Source organism: Canis lupus, chromosome 9, assembly GCF_003254725.2.
Source record: "Canis lupus dingo isolate Sandy chromosome 9, ASM325472v2, whole genome shotgun sequence".
Lineage (NCBI taxonomy): Eukaryota > Metazoa > Chordata > Mammalia > Carnivora > Canidae > Canis > Canis lupus.
In genome coordinates, this window is record NC_064251.1 from 1,501,039 (window position 1) to 1,514,910 (window position 13,872).

Here is a 13,872-nt window from a genome sequence, read left to right on the forward strand (position 1 = left end):
GGACCCCCTTACCAGGCCCCCTGCACCCGTGGCCCTCTGACAGACAACCTGCCTCCGACCCACCACCCTCTCTGGATACAAGTGACAGCACAGATAGGTCGTTGAACTTGCGGTTGGATCTGTGCTGCGCAGAACTCGGAGCCAAACAGACCCCCAGCCTGCCCTGTGGGGTGTGCGCTCCTGCAGGGGCCAGGCCAGGGGGCGGGGGCACTGACTGGCCTTGACCCTTCAGAACTCCTCTACTCCCTTCCCTCGCCTTTAAATGGAATTTTCTTTCCTTTCTCTGACTTCTTGGGGAGAGTTCTTAGACCACTGATGGTCGGGCTTTCCCTTCCCAGTCCATGCAGCAAACACTGAGTTTTCTTCCAAGCAACATGAGGTTTTGGTTTATTGTAGTTTGGTTATTCTTGGGTTCAAGATATTTTCTAATTTCCACAGTGGTTTCTGTGAACTGGGAGTTGTTTTGTGCTGCATTGCTTTTCTTTTTAGTTTACAGTTTCTAACTTGATTTACCTACGGTCAGAAAGTGCGTTCTATATGTTTCTTCAATGCTCTGATTCAATTGAGACTTGCTTTATGGGCACCATTTGGGCAATTTTGGTAAATATTTGTTGATTTAAGGAGAATGCAGTTGTTGGATGCAGAGTTGATCTGTATCATTTGGGTTGAGTTCATTCATGGTATTTCTAGTCTCCTGTATCCTTTTTTTTTTTTTTTTGTATCCTTTTTTTTTTAAAGATTTTATTTATTTATTCATGAGCAACAGAGAGAGAGAGAGAGAGAGAGAGAGAGAGAGAGAGAGAGAGAGAAGCAGAGACACAGGCAGAGGGAGAAGCAGGCTCCGTGCAGGGAGCCCGACGTGGGACTGGATCCCGAGTCCCCAGGATCACACCCTGGGCTGCAGGCGGTGCTAAGCCTCTGCGCCACCGGGGCTGCCCTCTCCTGTATCCTTAATGATTTATTTTCCCTCCTTGCTCTGTTGATTCCCAAGAGAAATGCTAAAATGTGCCACCATGATTGTGCATCCTCTCTTTCTCATTCCAGTTGGCTCATTTTTGCTTTATGAATTCTGAGGCTGTGTTAGTGGGTGTGTACATGTTTAGAGCTGTGTGTCTTCCTAGTGAACTGACCCTTCATCTTTATGAAATGGTCCTTTTTGTCTAGCAGTGCCTCTTGCCTGTGGTCTCTTTCATCTGATAGTGGTACCTGTACCCACTTGCTCATGGTAGTGTTTGTGTGGTGTATCTCTGTGATTCTTTTTACTTTCAGGCTTTGTGTGGTCCTCCAGTTAAGTATAACTTGAAAACGACCACAGATACTATGCAAATAAATGAGTGTGGCCAGGTCTGGCCTGCACTGGGCCATTTTTGGCCCCCGGTCCACAGGGACTTCTTCTGCTCTGAGGGGTAGTGAAGCAGAAGGATTGGCCTAGCTGTAGCCAGACTCCAGTCTCTGTGAAGACTGGCTTGGTTCTCCTGTCCACTCCCCACTTCTTAGAGCCCCAAGGCAAGCCTCTCCTCCTCCTCCCTGGCAGATACCAAACACCCAGGAGGCTGCTGGATGCCCTCCTCAGCTTCTCAGTCTCTTGGGCACTGTTACCAATGACTGATGAGCAACCTGTGCCAACATCAGGCTTACCTCTCAAAGCCTTTCTTCCCTGGGGTCTCAGATCCCCATGTCCTTGACACTTTTCTTACTCATAGTAAACATAACAAATACATAAATATTATGGTATATTAGTGGGAGGTGAGTACTATGGGGAAAGATATCAGGGCAAGGAGATGCAGAGCATGTAGCGAGGCGAGTGTGATGTGCAAACTGTGGGTTAGGATTGACTTCTTTGGGAGGTCACATTTGAGGGAATTTAGAAGGAGACAAGGGAGTTAGTCATGCAGATGTGAATCTAGAGAAGAGCATGCCAGGCAGGAACAGCCATGCAAAGGGAGCAGCATGGCTGGAATCAGGGCCTGGAGGAGAACCAGGACATGAGGGGCATTCCAAGGAATCAGCTTGACAAGGGAGCCTCTAGAGGGTTCTGAGTGGAGCGATAGATCTGACTTGTTTTTTCTAAGTAAGCTCTATACCCATCATGGGGCTTGAACTCATGACACTGAGATCAAGAGTTGCGTGCTCTACCAACTGAGCCAGCCCGGCGCCCCAGATCTGACCTCTATTTTTAAAGGACCTCCCTGCTGCTGGGTTGAGAACCACCTGTCAGAGGGTAGAGGCCGGGCAGCTAATCTGGGGGATATGGTAGCCACCCAGGCAAGAGGGGTGGTGATCAGGATGGTGGCAGGGACAGGGGGGCGTGGCTTCCTGAGGGTGGAGCCAGTGGGATTCTCTGGAAGGTGAGGAGAGGAGGAGGAAGGTCGGGCTGGTCAGGCCACCTCAGGCTCCTCCTTCCTAGAGGGTGTAGAGTCCCACACAGCAGTGGGAGGATGAAGCCCTCCTGTAAACCCGCCCCGATGCTCACCCCCACTGGTGGACCTGGGGGCCAGGTGGGGGGCCCAGTGCTTTCCCGGGTCCAGGTCCGGGATGGACGGGGAGTGCAGCCAGCGCTCCCCGGGTGTGGGCTGCAGAGCTCCCGGCCTGATCAGCCCAGGCCCAGGAATGATGCACAGCCGACTGGACTGGTGGGACTTGGGACTCCGTAGAGCTCGGCCTCGGGCTCTGAGATGACATCTTCACATGACCCGGGGCGTCAGGAAGCCACGAGGGCTCAGGAGTGGGGAGCAGGGCGCAGGGGGCAGGGAGCCCCAGCCCACAGGTGGGGCCTAAACCACAGGATGGAGCTCCCCCTAGGGGGCAAGCAGCAGAGCCCGGAGGCCCAGCTGGGGGCGGAGGGAAGCAGGCGGGCAGAGGACTGACCGCAGGTTTGCGGCTTGGGGCACATGCCAGGTCCCCCTCGGCTGCACCCTGGGGTAGCAGGTGTCCCCGCGCTGTGTCCCTGTGCAGCTGTATGAAGCCAGGGCAGCCTAGCAGGGGCCAGCTGGGGCTGGAGAAGGGGTGTCGGTACAGAGCACTGCCAGGAGCGGCGAGAGCCCCGTGGTGTGGGGACCGGGAGGCGGTGGGGCCGGGGCCGCTGCACCCACCCAGCCAGCCTGTGTGCCCCCCTCACTCCCACACTGGCCCACCCCCCCAGCTCACACACTCCACCCAAGAAACACTCGGGCTGCATCGTTCATTTAATGACACTGTTCTTCCATTTTCCTGGCATGCGCTGTGTCCACCCCCATGGCCCCCTCGGTCAGGCATGCGAATGTCCCACGATGCCCAGGGCCGAGCGTGGTACTACTTCTTCTTTGGAACTTTTTCCTTTTTGATCAGTTCAGAAAATTCTAGGATAGGAGACAGATTTCTAGTAAATAATCCCCTGGCCTTGTGCCCCTCAAGGCCTGCAGACCCAATGGGGAGGCACGCCCCATTTTATGAGGGGGAGTCTCACCTGTAGGGGATCCCGTGGCCTGCCCTGCTGGGCCCTGAGGAGCAAGGCCGACCAGAGCTGTGCCGTCTGCACCCCCCGCGGTTGCTGTGGGCCCTGTGTCCCCACCCAGGGCCTGCGTGGTGGACTAATGATGGACTGGGTCATCCTGCCTTTCTCAGTGGGGAAACTGAGGCCCAGTTGAGAGGCTGGGGCGCTGAATCCTGAGCCATCCCCTCGGCCAGGCTGCCCTCTGCGATCCTGGGGCTACCTGGCAAGGCAGGCTTTGCGGGCCCAGAGAGCTGAGCTCAGGCTCCCAGCGGGCGGGGCGGTGTGGAGGCCTGTCCGTCCTGGGCCCCGAGCCTCGCTCCGCTGTTCTCAGGGGCCACCGTGCTGCCTTCTGCCTTCTGGTCCCCGAGCCAGCCCGAAGGGGTGCTGTGTGGGGACCAGACCTCGGGGCCTTGGGCTCTGGTTCCCACCTTCAAACCTCCCCCTGCCCCTCAGACCACCCCGCCCCCGCCCAGCCGACCCTCGCCCACTTAGAGACCGTGGGCCCCCCCGCCCCCGCACACTCAGCATCTCTGACGCTTGGTTTCCCGCTGTGCGGGGCTGCACCCACCCAACATGGCCGAGCGCCCCGTGCCCGGGGGTGGGGGCCAACTGGAGGCTCCTGGCGTCCCCCCCAGTCCGCACCCACCCACCTTCGAAGTCAATCCTCCCGTCGCCGTCCGTGTCGGCCACCTGGATCATGGCCTCGGCCTCCTCGTCCGTCAGCGGGGCAGTGGGCCCGCTGCTGGGAATGGTGGACAGGATGTACCTGGGGTGGGGGGCGGGGGCGGGCTCGGGTCAGAGCTGGGGGTCCGGCCGGCACCCAGTGGTTTGCACAGGGCCCCCTCCCCGTCCTACAGGTGGGGAACGAGCCCTGCTGGAGGGGGTGTCCGGGCCCGGCCCCAGCGTGGGGTGCCTAGACTTTCTGGCCGGGCCCGGCCCCCCGGGGTGCTGGGGGGCTCAGTACCCCACCCCCGGCCGGGGGCCATTACTTGATCTCGTTCCACTCGATGAAGCCGCTCTTGTCCTTGTCCAGGGTCTGGAAGGCCTGGCGGATGGCACTGTCCAGCTGGCCCGCGGCCTGGAACTTCTGCATGTACTCCAGGAACTTGAGGTAGTTGAAGGAGCCTGGGACGGCCGGGCGTGGGTCACCAGGGCCCAGGGGGACGCTTCCGCCCTGCGGTGGGGACGGCCCCCTCCCCCCACCCCGCGGGGCTGGCGGCTCAGCCCCGGGAACGGGGAGCCCGCCGATGGGGCTCCTGCGGCTCCTGCGTCCGCGGCCCGGCCGGGCCGGGGCGGGGGGACAGTGCCGGGGACGCGGGGCGCGCTCTACCGTGATGCCTCATGTCCGTGGGCAGCAGCTCTATGTCCTTGTCCGACAGGGACGTGCCCATAGCCAAGGCCATCTTCTTCATCTGAGAGGAGAATTCCTCGTCCATCGTGGCCCTGCGGGGGATGGGAGGCAGCTTGGGGGGCGCGCACGGCAGGGGACAGGGCGCTCTGCTGGGACCGGAGCAGACACAGTCCCTGCAGGTGCCAACTCCTGCCTCCTGAGCAGGGTCCCCAGGGGCCCAGACCAGGCGTGTGGCTGCCCTTGACCGCAGAGGACACTCCTGTGCCCGGGGCCCCCTCTTGCCGGCGGGCCATCCTGAGTGTCACTTGCTCTCACGGAAGAGGCCGAGGCCCCCAGACGGTCAGTGAAGAGCACAAGGCCCTTCCCTTGGCTCCCAACAGGTGGTGGCTGCCCTCGGCCCCCTCAACGCCGCCAGGGAACTTCTGTCTGTCCTTTCAGGCCTGTCTCAAAGCCGCCTCCTCCGGGAAGCCGCCCCGTACCTGAGGCCCCACCTCCTTCCCCCGTGACTGCGGCCCACAGCCCTGGCCTCGCCCTCCCAGGCCCCGCAGCGGGGCGTGCTGACAGAGGCCAGCCTTGGGTTGGCTCCGGGAGATGGGCGCCCGGGCGCCCCAAGCGGGGAGGCCTGCTGCCCCCTGTTCACGGAAAGTCGCTGTCAAGCAGGAGCCACTGAGGCAGGCCAGGCTTCCAGCCGAGCGGGTGGGGGTCTGGTCACAGGCTGACGGGCCAGCAGGTGGGGACCGGGCTGTCCTGTGGCCCTCAAGGCAGTGCCTTGTGACCTGCCGGGCTCTCGGGTTGCTGTCCCCAGGGGGGGTTGGGTTCTGGGGCTTGTGGCAAAACAGCTATTTCAGAGGCTCCTTGGCCTTCTCAAAAGTTCACGAGGTTGCAGAACTTTCTGGAACATACTCCCAGGACCAGGGGGGCAGCCCAGGGGCCCATGCATCCTGCGTGGGGCTGGGCAGTGGCCGGAGGGATCTCTACTCTCCTCCCGATAGAGGAGCCACGGGTCAAAGGTTGCGGCTCAACCCTGGCAGGAGCCTGTGGGGGGCAGGGCGTGCTGCCTATGCCCCCGGACTTCCTGGCCCGGGAGCACCCCACGGCTGCCCTGGGCCTCGGTCTCCTCATCTGTGGAGTGGGGAGACCCCTGCCCATCCTGCCCCTTCTCAGGGTCAAGTGAGGAGCCAGGAAGGAAGGTAGATGCTGGGGGAAGGGCTCCGGGCCTGAGATGGGCCTGGAGCGGGTCCCCGGCCGTCGTGCCCGGAAGGAGGCTCCTGGGGGGCTGGCCTGGGAGGCGGGGGGCAGCTGCCATCGGAGGCCCGCTCAGAGGCGAGACCCGGCTTCCGCTCTCCCGGGCCAGGGTCTCAGAGCTCTGTGCTGCAAGGAGGTGCCCTGCCCGCCCCCATGGGCACCCTGGTTGTGCCTCGTCGCCAGCCAGTCCCACACGGCTGCTGTCAGGGGTGCCCCCGCAGGAAGGCAGGGGAGCCCAAGCTCGGAGCTGGAGCGGGGGCGAGCCCGGGGCCTCGGCCGCCCCGTTAGTTTATTTATAGCCCTGATCCAGGGCCCGGGCCGCAGCCGCACTCACCCCAGAGGGAGGCTGACGTGTCCCGCCAGGGCTGGGGGCTGGGAACTGCGGGCACCACACAGAGCCAGCGTCTGGTGGCCCGGGTCCCCCCCAGCCTCCTGGGCTGCTCCCACTTGGTGCCTCCCGAGCACGACCCCTCCCTCCCTCCCTCCTCACCCGGACGCCCGCCGTCCTGGGGCCGCGTTCTGCTGGCATCTGCCAGCGAGTCACCCACCAAGCTCAGGTGCTGACAGGAGAAGAACGCTGCACGGGCTGGGGGCGGGGGTAACTGAGGCAGGGGGCCCAGCAGGGGGGGCCTGGGTCCCAGGGAGCGCGGGGCTGGGGGCTGACAGAGGCAGGGACTCACGTGAAGCCGTGAGGGTACCTCCAGAGTCAGTGGGTCTGTTGGCCCTGGGGGCTCCCGGTCCCCCACTCCGCACCTGGGGTCCTGAGGTCTCGGCCTCCCCACACGGCTCCCCAGCTCCTGGCGCTGTCGGAGGCCACGGAAGCGAGGTGCACCCCGGGCCCACCCCTGCGGCCCCCAGCTGCCTCCAGACTGGGGCTCCCCCGGGGCCGCCCCTCCCCCTCCGCCTCCTTGCCCTGCATGCCCTGGGCCTCCCTGCGGCCTCCTCGGCCCCCCGGGCCTCTGCTTGTCCTGTGGATGATAACGCAGCTGGGAGCCCGGCTGGGCCTGGAGCCCACACCGCCCCTCCCGGGCAGGGCTCACCTCCGCCTGGTTTCCCTTGAGGGTTCTGGGGAGGCAGGTCAGGCTGGGGTGCTGAGAGTCTGCCCCAGGGGCCCCAGCTTTTATACCTGCGAGCACTGGGGCTATTGACAGCCGGGCTGCACCTGTCCCCCAGCGCCTGCCCCTCCCGGCCACTCCCGCCTGGCGCTGCCTCCCCCAGGGGCTCACTGGCACTTGGCGCCTCCACGCGGGGCAGGCTGACCCTGGGCAGCGCCCGGCCTCCCCGAGCCCAGGGCGGGGGGGCGAGTGGGCAGCTCGGGGGCAGGTGCGGTGTCCGCCGCGTTAGGTCCACCCTGCCCCCGGCCGTACCGTGTGAGGGAGGGCATCCAGGACGGGCTGGCCGGGGCCGCCAGGGTCACGGGGGCGTGCAGACTCACCTGCATGTCCGAGAAGCCACTGGACCGGGGACCTCCTCTGGTGAGCAGCCAGGCCGGGCAGCTGTCCTTTGTCCCTGGGTCACCGTGGGGGACCAGGGAGCCACGGTGGGGCGGACCAAGCGGGGGAGGGCAGGGGAGGGTCCGTCAGCCCCAAGGTCGTGGGGAGCAGGGCCGTGGGACCCCAGGCAGTGCTGGCCTCTCCCTGGGGGGGGCCTGAAAGACAGTCACCGGCTTGAGCACAAGGAGACCAACGCAGACGCACCCAAGGGCTCCTGCCCGACACCCCTCAGGTCCTCTGGTTTTTAACAAGCTGCACAGACCCCCGGGGCAACCTCTTCCCAGCCCCTGGCCACCACCAGCTGCCCTCCGTGCGGCTTCCCTGCTCCGCATTTTGCACGGCGTGGACGCGGCTCTGAGATCTGCTTTCTCTGCGTGAGAGTCGCTCGCGCATCCCCGGGAAATTCACACGTCCTGTGCGCCGCCTCGTGTAATGGCTTCACACGAGGCCGGCCATGCTCCAGAAAGTTCCTCCACTGGCCGCCTGCTGCCGGACCCTGAACCGATCCCAGCGTTTTGCTGGTAGAGATGCTGTTTCAGCGTGTGTCTCTGTGGGGGGGCGTCTCTGGCTCCGAGGCCGCCTGGGAGCTCTCCGTCGTGCTCGTGTGCTCGGCCCAGCGCAGGGTACACACCTGCACACGCCCGCGAGGCCCCCAGCAGGCAGCACTTCCCCGCGCCGCACGTGGCCCTACGGGGGAGGCCGTTGCGCACAGGCAGGAGGAGCCACACGCTCCCCAGGCCGATGGACCCCGACCCTCACGTGGACAGGAAGAAGCCAGTCACGGAGGAGCCCATGGCGCACGGTGCGGTTTGTATAAAATACCTCGAATTGGCAAATCCACGGACCCACAGAGACAGAGGGCAGGTCGTGGCTGCCGAGGGCTGGAGGGAAAGGGAGTGAGGAGTCAGTGCTGACCAGGTACAGGCTTTTCTTCTGGAGAGGGGAGAATGTTCTAGAACTGAATAGAGGTGGTGGTTGCACACTGTGAACGTGCTGAATGCCCTTGAATGGTTCATGTTAAAATGATTTGTTTTACATCATGTGCATTTCCTGGATTTAAAAAAAGGGGGGGGGGCAGTCCTTGTGGCTCAAGGGTTTAGCACCTGCCTTCAGCCCAGGTCATGATCCTGGGGTCCCCGGATCAAGTCCCACGTCGGGCTCCCCCCAAGGAGCCTGCTTCTCCTTCTGCCTGTGTCTCTGCTTTTCTCTCTCTCTCTCTCTGTCTCTATGAATACATAAATAAAATATAAAAAAAAAAAAAGGAATAGGGGCCCCCGGGCAGCTCCGTAGTTGAACATCTAACTTTGGCTCAGGTCATGACCCCGGGGGTCCCGGGATGGAGTCTCGCATCTGGCCCCCTGCTCAGTCTACTTCTCCCTCTCCTGCTCCCCCTGCTGGTGCTCCTTCTCTCACTCTCTGTCAAATAAATAAATAAAATCTTAAAAAAAAAAGAAAAGAAAGAAAAAGAAATATGCAGAACAGGAAACGATGCTTTTAATGAAGCATAAATCAAACAGGAAACATAAATAAGCAGCAGGACTGGCCAAGCGCTGAGCCGGCCCGCCTGACCCCACGAGGGAAGCCCCTGGAAGACCCAGTCTGTGTCCACCTCTGTGGGGGCTGCACATGAGGGGTGGGGAGCCTGCCGCACCTCCTCGCCCACAGCTCTGTGGCCCCCACGCTGGGCTGAGCTGGCCTGGGGGCAACTCTGGGGACACTGTCCTCCCCCCACATATGCAGGCCCTACAGCCCTGCCCCTCCCACGTGGAGCAAGTGTGGGGTGGGGGGCCGGCCCTGGGCCCCCCCGCGGCCCCCCCAGCCCTGCCCCGAGCCCCAAGAGTGTGAGGCCGGTCAGCCCTTCTGTTCTAGCGAGCAGTGAGGACAAGAGCCTCGGCCTCCTCCCAGGTCACGGCGTAACCCCCTGGGGGTGCTGGGGGTGCTGGGGGCACCTGGCTGGCTCTGGGCACTGGCACCCTCCGCAGAGGCCCCCTGCCCTCTGAGGCCTCTTGGGGAAGAGCCGGGACCCCTTTCATCCTCACCCCGCCGAGCACAGCTGGGGTGGGCAGGCTTGTGGAGGAGACTTCTGCGTCTGGGGCCTGTCCACCAGCAAGTTCAGGGGGCGAGGGACAGTCCCCTCCCCTTTGCAGCGGCACCCCCTCCCCCACAGATGGGGGCAGGCTGTGAGGACAGTAAGGAGCACCTGACCCCCTCCCCCACCCCCAGCCTGTGGCCACGTCCCCTGTGCAGGGGGCCTGGGGGTGCAGGGGTGCCAGGTCCCTTGGGGCTGAAGGCCCAGCAGGCAGGGTGTCCCCGGGGCAGTGCCCACTGTGGTGCCCACATGAGGGGTTGTGGGCGGGATCCGGGCAAGCTCAAACGCTAACATGTCTTCTTATTATAGGCGGGACTCTACGGACACCCACACCCACCCTGTGCCCTTGGCCCTGCCCCTGTGTCGTGGGATGGACAGTGCCCCCAGAAGGTATGTCTGTGTCCCAGTCCTGTCAATAGGATCTCCTTTGGAAATAGGGTCTTCATCAATGTGCTCAAGTTAGTGTGGGGCCCTATAGTTAGCACCAGGCCCTACAGTGAGCCCGGGGCCCTGAAGCCAGCATGGGGCCCTTCTGGATCAGGCTGGGCCCTCAGTCCACTGGCTGGCTCCTTATGAGAACAGGAGAGACCCAGGGGATGGTGTGGCAGGGCCTCAGGCACAGACCGCTGGTGCCCCTGGGAGCTGGAGGAGGCAGGCGGGGGTCCCCTAGCCCATCAGCGCCCGGGGCTGCCAACAGCTCAGTGCCAGGCCCCAGAGTCGTGGGTCCATTTCTGCTGCTTTGTGGCCCAGGTTCGTGGTCATTTGTGAGGGCGGCTCCAGGACGTCCAGCCTCAGGTGAGGACTCGGGCAGTGTGGCTCCTCCCTTATTAGGGGCCTGGATGCCCCGGGGGGGGGGAACACAGGAGGCCTCCCCCCCAGGCTGGCCGGGCTCCCTGGCTCCGCGGCGCCTGGCATGGCCAGACCAGGGTGCGCATCTGAGGCTGGATGTGAGGGGTGCCCGGCTGACGGGTGAGCGGTCCGGGCTCCCCAGGCCTCAGGCCGCGCTGGCTGTTCCCGCTCTTGCGTGGGTTTCCTCAGTGATTCTGACTCTCTAGCGTATTTTACATTAAAATATCAGCCACCTGCTTACGGAGTTTGACGGCTTTGCTGAGCTACAACTCCTACACCACAAAGGTCAGTGCTCAGAATGCACAATTCAGGGTTTTGTGCGGATAGTCACAGGGTTGCACAACCACCTCCTCTGTTCCAGAACACGGTGATCACCCCAGAAGCGGGCCCTGCGCCCCTTCGCGGGTCTGCCCCTCCCTGCGCCACGGCTCTGTGGTCAGGGGCAGTGTGGTCCCTCACACGGATGCCCATGGCATCTGTCCCTCCTCGCCTGGCTTCTCTGCCTGAGCACGTCTCCCAGGTCCCCATGTCCCAGCAGGTGTTTGAGGACAATGCACCACACTTCGTGGGCCCACTCACCTGTAGACAGACATAACCCCCGAGTTTCTGGGGCCCCTTGGTGCCCCCCTCATGTCACCCCACCTGGCCCCAAAGGGAGGGGCCTCCCCTCTCCTGCATGTCCTCTGGGCCCAGACTCCTTTCTGTGGACACCCTTCCCGGCCTGGCCTGCGCCCTCGGGTCCTGGGTGGGGCAGGCAGGACGTGGGCTTGCCCCCGATGGGACCCCTGGGACCGTAGGTGCAGAGGCTCTTGGCCATGACCCCGGTCTCCGTGGGCCGAGGGAAGCTCACTGTGTGTCCCGTGGTGGAGAAGCCAGGGAGGAGGCGTGACTGCCAGCCGGGCCTCTGTGGGTGGAAGCAGGGCCTTGGGCAGTGGCCACTCAGGTAGGTGGCAGCCCTGCCCCGGCCCTTATCGGGCCCAGCCCCCGCTCCGCTGTGGAGGGCTCTGGGGCATCCTGCCTGCCCCAGCTCAGGGGAGGAGGGCGCGCGTCCTCAGGAAACTGGGGCCACCCCAGATTGGCCTGCCCTGTTTCTTCTCAGAGGTCAGGGGACTTGACCCCCGGCCCGGAGGCCAAGGAAAGATTCCCAGGCAGCCCGACTGGCCCCGAGCACCTCAGCTGCGCCCTCCGCGGGGCTGCCAGGCCCTGTCCCCCCAGGCGGTCTCATCACAGCCGGGGCTCCGGAACCCCTGGACGGACAGCAGTGCCCGTCTGGGGGGAAGCAGGCAGACAGACGTCCCCTGAATTCCAGCGCCAGCCTCCCTGCCCCATGCTGGGCCGACAGTGAGCGCTTGCTGGTGGGCCACAAGTGGGAAGCACTGATCCAAGGGACAGATTCATGGGCGGGGGCACCTGGGACACCTCTAGCTCAATGGTCACTGTGCCGGGGAAGTAGCTCCTGGTCGCCCGGGGGGGAAGGGGTGTCACTCTGGCCAAAAGGGGTGGGAGTGTTGCCCCTGGAGCCCCCGGGGTCTTCCCCTGCCCTGCCTGGACCCCAGAGGACGGTCCGTGGCCCCAAGGCTCCAGGATGTGGCCCACCCTCTGCCTAGGCTTGTGCTGCAGGCGGCCGGAGGGTTGGGAGTGTGTGCACATGGTGGCGCACACAACTGTCTCCTGACCCTGGTCCCTGAGGCCGGCCACAGTGATGCAGAGGCTCGGGGCAAAGGTAACTCAGGGCCACGGGTCACCTCCCCTGCCTGTCCCCAAGGGGCCTCCCCGGCCTCGTGGGTATCTGGGGTGCCCCCTTGGGTGGGCAGAAGCAGGCCCCTCTACACGGAGCCAGGCGGCATTGGGCTTGCCTCCTGGGTGGGGAGGGGAGGTCGCGGACGGTGGACCCGGCCCCCTTCCCGTGGGTGCGCTCCTGGGGCAGAGACCTCAGCCCGCCCCACCCCCAGGGGCCTCCCTGCTCCTGGGGCTGGGATCAGAGCACCTGCCACAGGGCAGGCCGTCTGCCGGGCCACTCCACCTGTGGCTCTCTCACCGTCCACAGCGGCCTGTGGGGCAAAGCCTCTTAGAGCAGCTGCCACACAGCCAGGGCCAGTTGGAAGGTTCTGGATGCCCTGTCCTCCACGGGCCTGTGGTGGCGGAGAACTGCCCACAGCCTCCGGGAGGGACTTTCTACACCGGGAGCCCCCTCAGGAGAAGGGCAGGTTTAGGCAGCCTCTCCCTAAGGGGTGGACTCCTCGCCCGGAGCACCAGGCTCCCTCCCGCTCCCCAAAGCCCCCGGGCCTGGGAGGGGGAGCAGGTCCCTGGGGGGGGGGAGCAGGTGCCCCCTCCTGCGCCCCCCCTGCCCTCCAGCGGGCCCTGCGCAGGGGCTTTGCTCACCACCCGGGGGATGGACCGCGCGGAAGGAGCCTGACCCGAGTTACATAAAACCCAGATGCTCAACCACCCCCCCCCCCCGCTCCCCCCCCCGCAGCGGGCGCGCATCGGGCAAGATGGCGAGGGGGGGCGGGGAGGGGACGGTCCCCGGGTGCCCGGCTGTGCGCCCCGGGCGGGGGCGGGGGCGGCCTCCTCCTCTCCCCGGTCGCGGGCTGCACAGGCGGGCGGCTCCTGCAAAAATACCCCCAAGGGCGCCGCCCCAAGGGCGCGGGCCGGACCCGCGCCTCCGAACCTGCGTGTGCGGCCCGCGCGTGGCCCCCCTGCGCGCCTTCGCATCCCCCTGCGTGCTCGTGCGCCCCGGTGTGCCGCCCGCCCGCAACTCCCCGCCGCGGGGCGCCCCCCAGCCCCCGGCGCGTCTCCGTGCCCCCCAGCTCCCCCAGCTCCCCCCGCCCGTGCCTCCCAGCTGCCCCCGTGCCCCCCAGCTCCCCCAGCCCCCCAGCTCCCCCAGCCCCCCAGCTCCCCCCGCCCGTGCTCCCCAGCTACCCCCGCCCGTGCCCCCCAGCTCCCCCCGCCCGTGCTCCCCAGCTACCCCCGTGCCCCCAGCTCCCCCCGCCCGTGCCCCCCAACTCCCCCAGCTCCCCCAGCCCCCCGTGCTCCCCAGCTCCCCCCGCCCGTGCCCCCAGCTCCCCCAGCCCCCCAGCTCCCCCAGCCCCCTGGCTCCCCCCGCCCGTGCCCCCCAGCTCCCCCAGCTCCCCCCGCCCGTGCCCCCCAGCTCCCCCCGCGCGTCTCCGTGCCCCCCCAGCCGCGGAGGGAGCCCCCCCCGCCCGCGCGCGCTCCCGCCAGTGTTTTCGGACTGCACCAGCCCCAGCCCCGCGGCGCCGCCGAGCCTCCTCGTCCGCGCCCCGCCCGCCCCGCCCGCCCGGGCCCGCTCCTGCGGCTGCGGCTGCGGCGGTGGGCGCTCGGGGGGCGCTCGGGGGGCGCTGCGGGGCGCTCG

General features: G+C 65.2%; 2 protein-coding genes across 9 annotated transcripts in view; both read right to left on the reverse strand.

Moving 5' to 3' along the window:
* The window catches only part of BAHCC1 (BAH domain and coiled-coil containing 1), a 318,708-nt gene that overhangs the window by 217,326 nt on the left and 87,510 nt on the right, over positions 1–13,872 (reverse strand). The window lies entirely within an intron of this gene.
* Positions 3,168–9,329, reverse strand: PVALEF (parvalbumin like EF-hand containing). 5 transcript variants are annotated; one of them, XM_035721404.2, is made up of 5 exons: positions 7,504–9,329; positions 4,803–4,915; positions 4,462–4,597; positions 4,123–4,238; positions 3,168–3,338 (listed from the first exon to the last, which is right to left on the reverse strand). In XM_035721404.2, exons 2-5 carry the CDS (start codon positions 4,906–4,908, stop codon positions 3,292–3,294), a joined length of 405 nt encoding a protein of 134 aa, XP_035577297.1. In that variant the 5' UTR covers positions 4,909–4,915; positions 7,504–9,329; the 3' UTR covers positions 3,168–3,291. The 5 variants fall into 5 exon arrangements, with proteins under 5 accessions (XP_035577297.1, XP_035577294.1, XP_035577293.1 ...); XM_035721401.1 differs by lacking the exon at positions 7,504–9,329 and adding an exon at positions 7,195–7,326; XM_035721400.2 differs by lacking the exon at positions 7,504–9,329 and adding an exon at positions 7,109–7,268.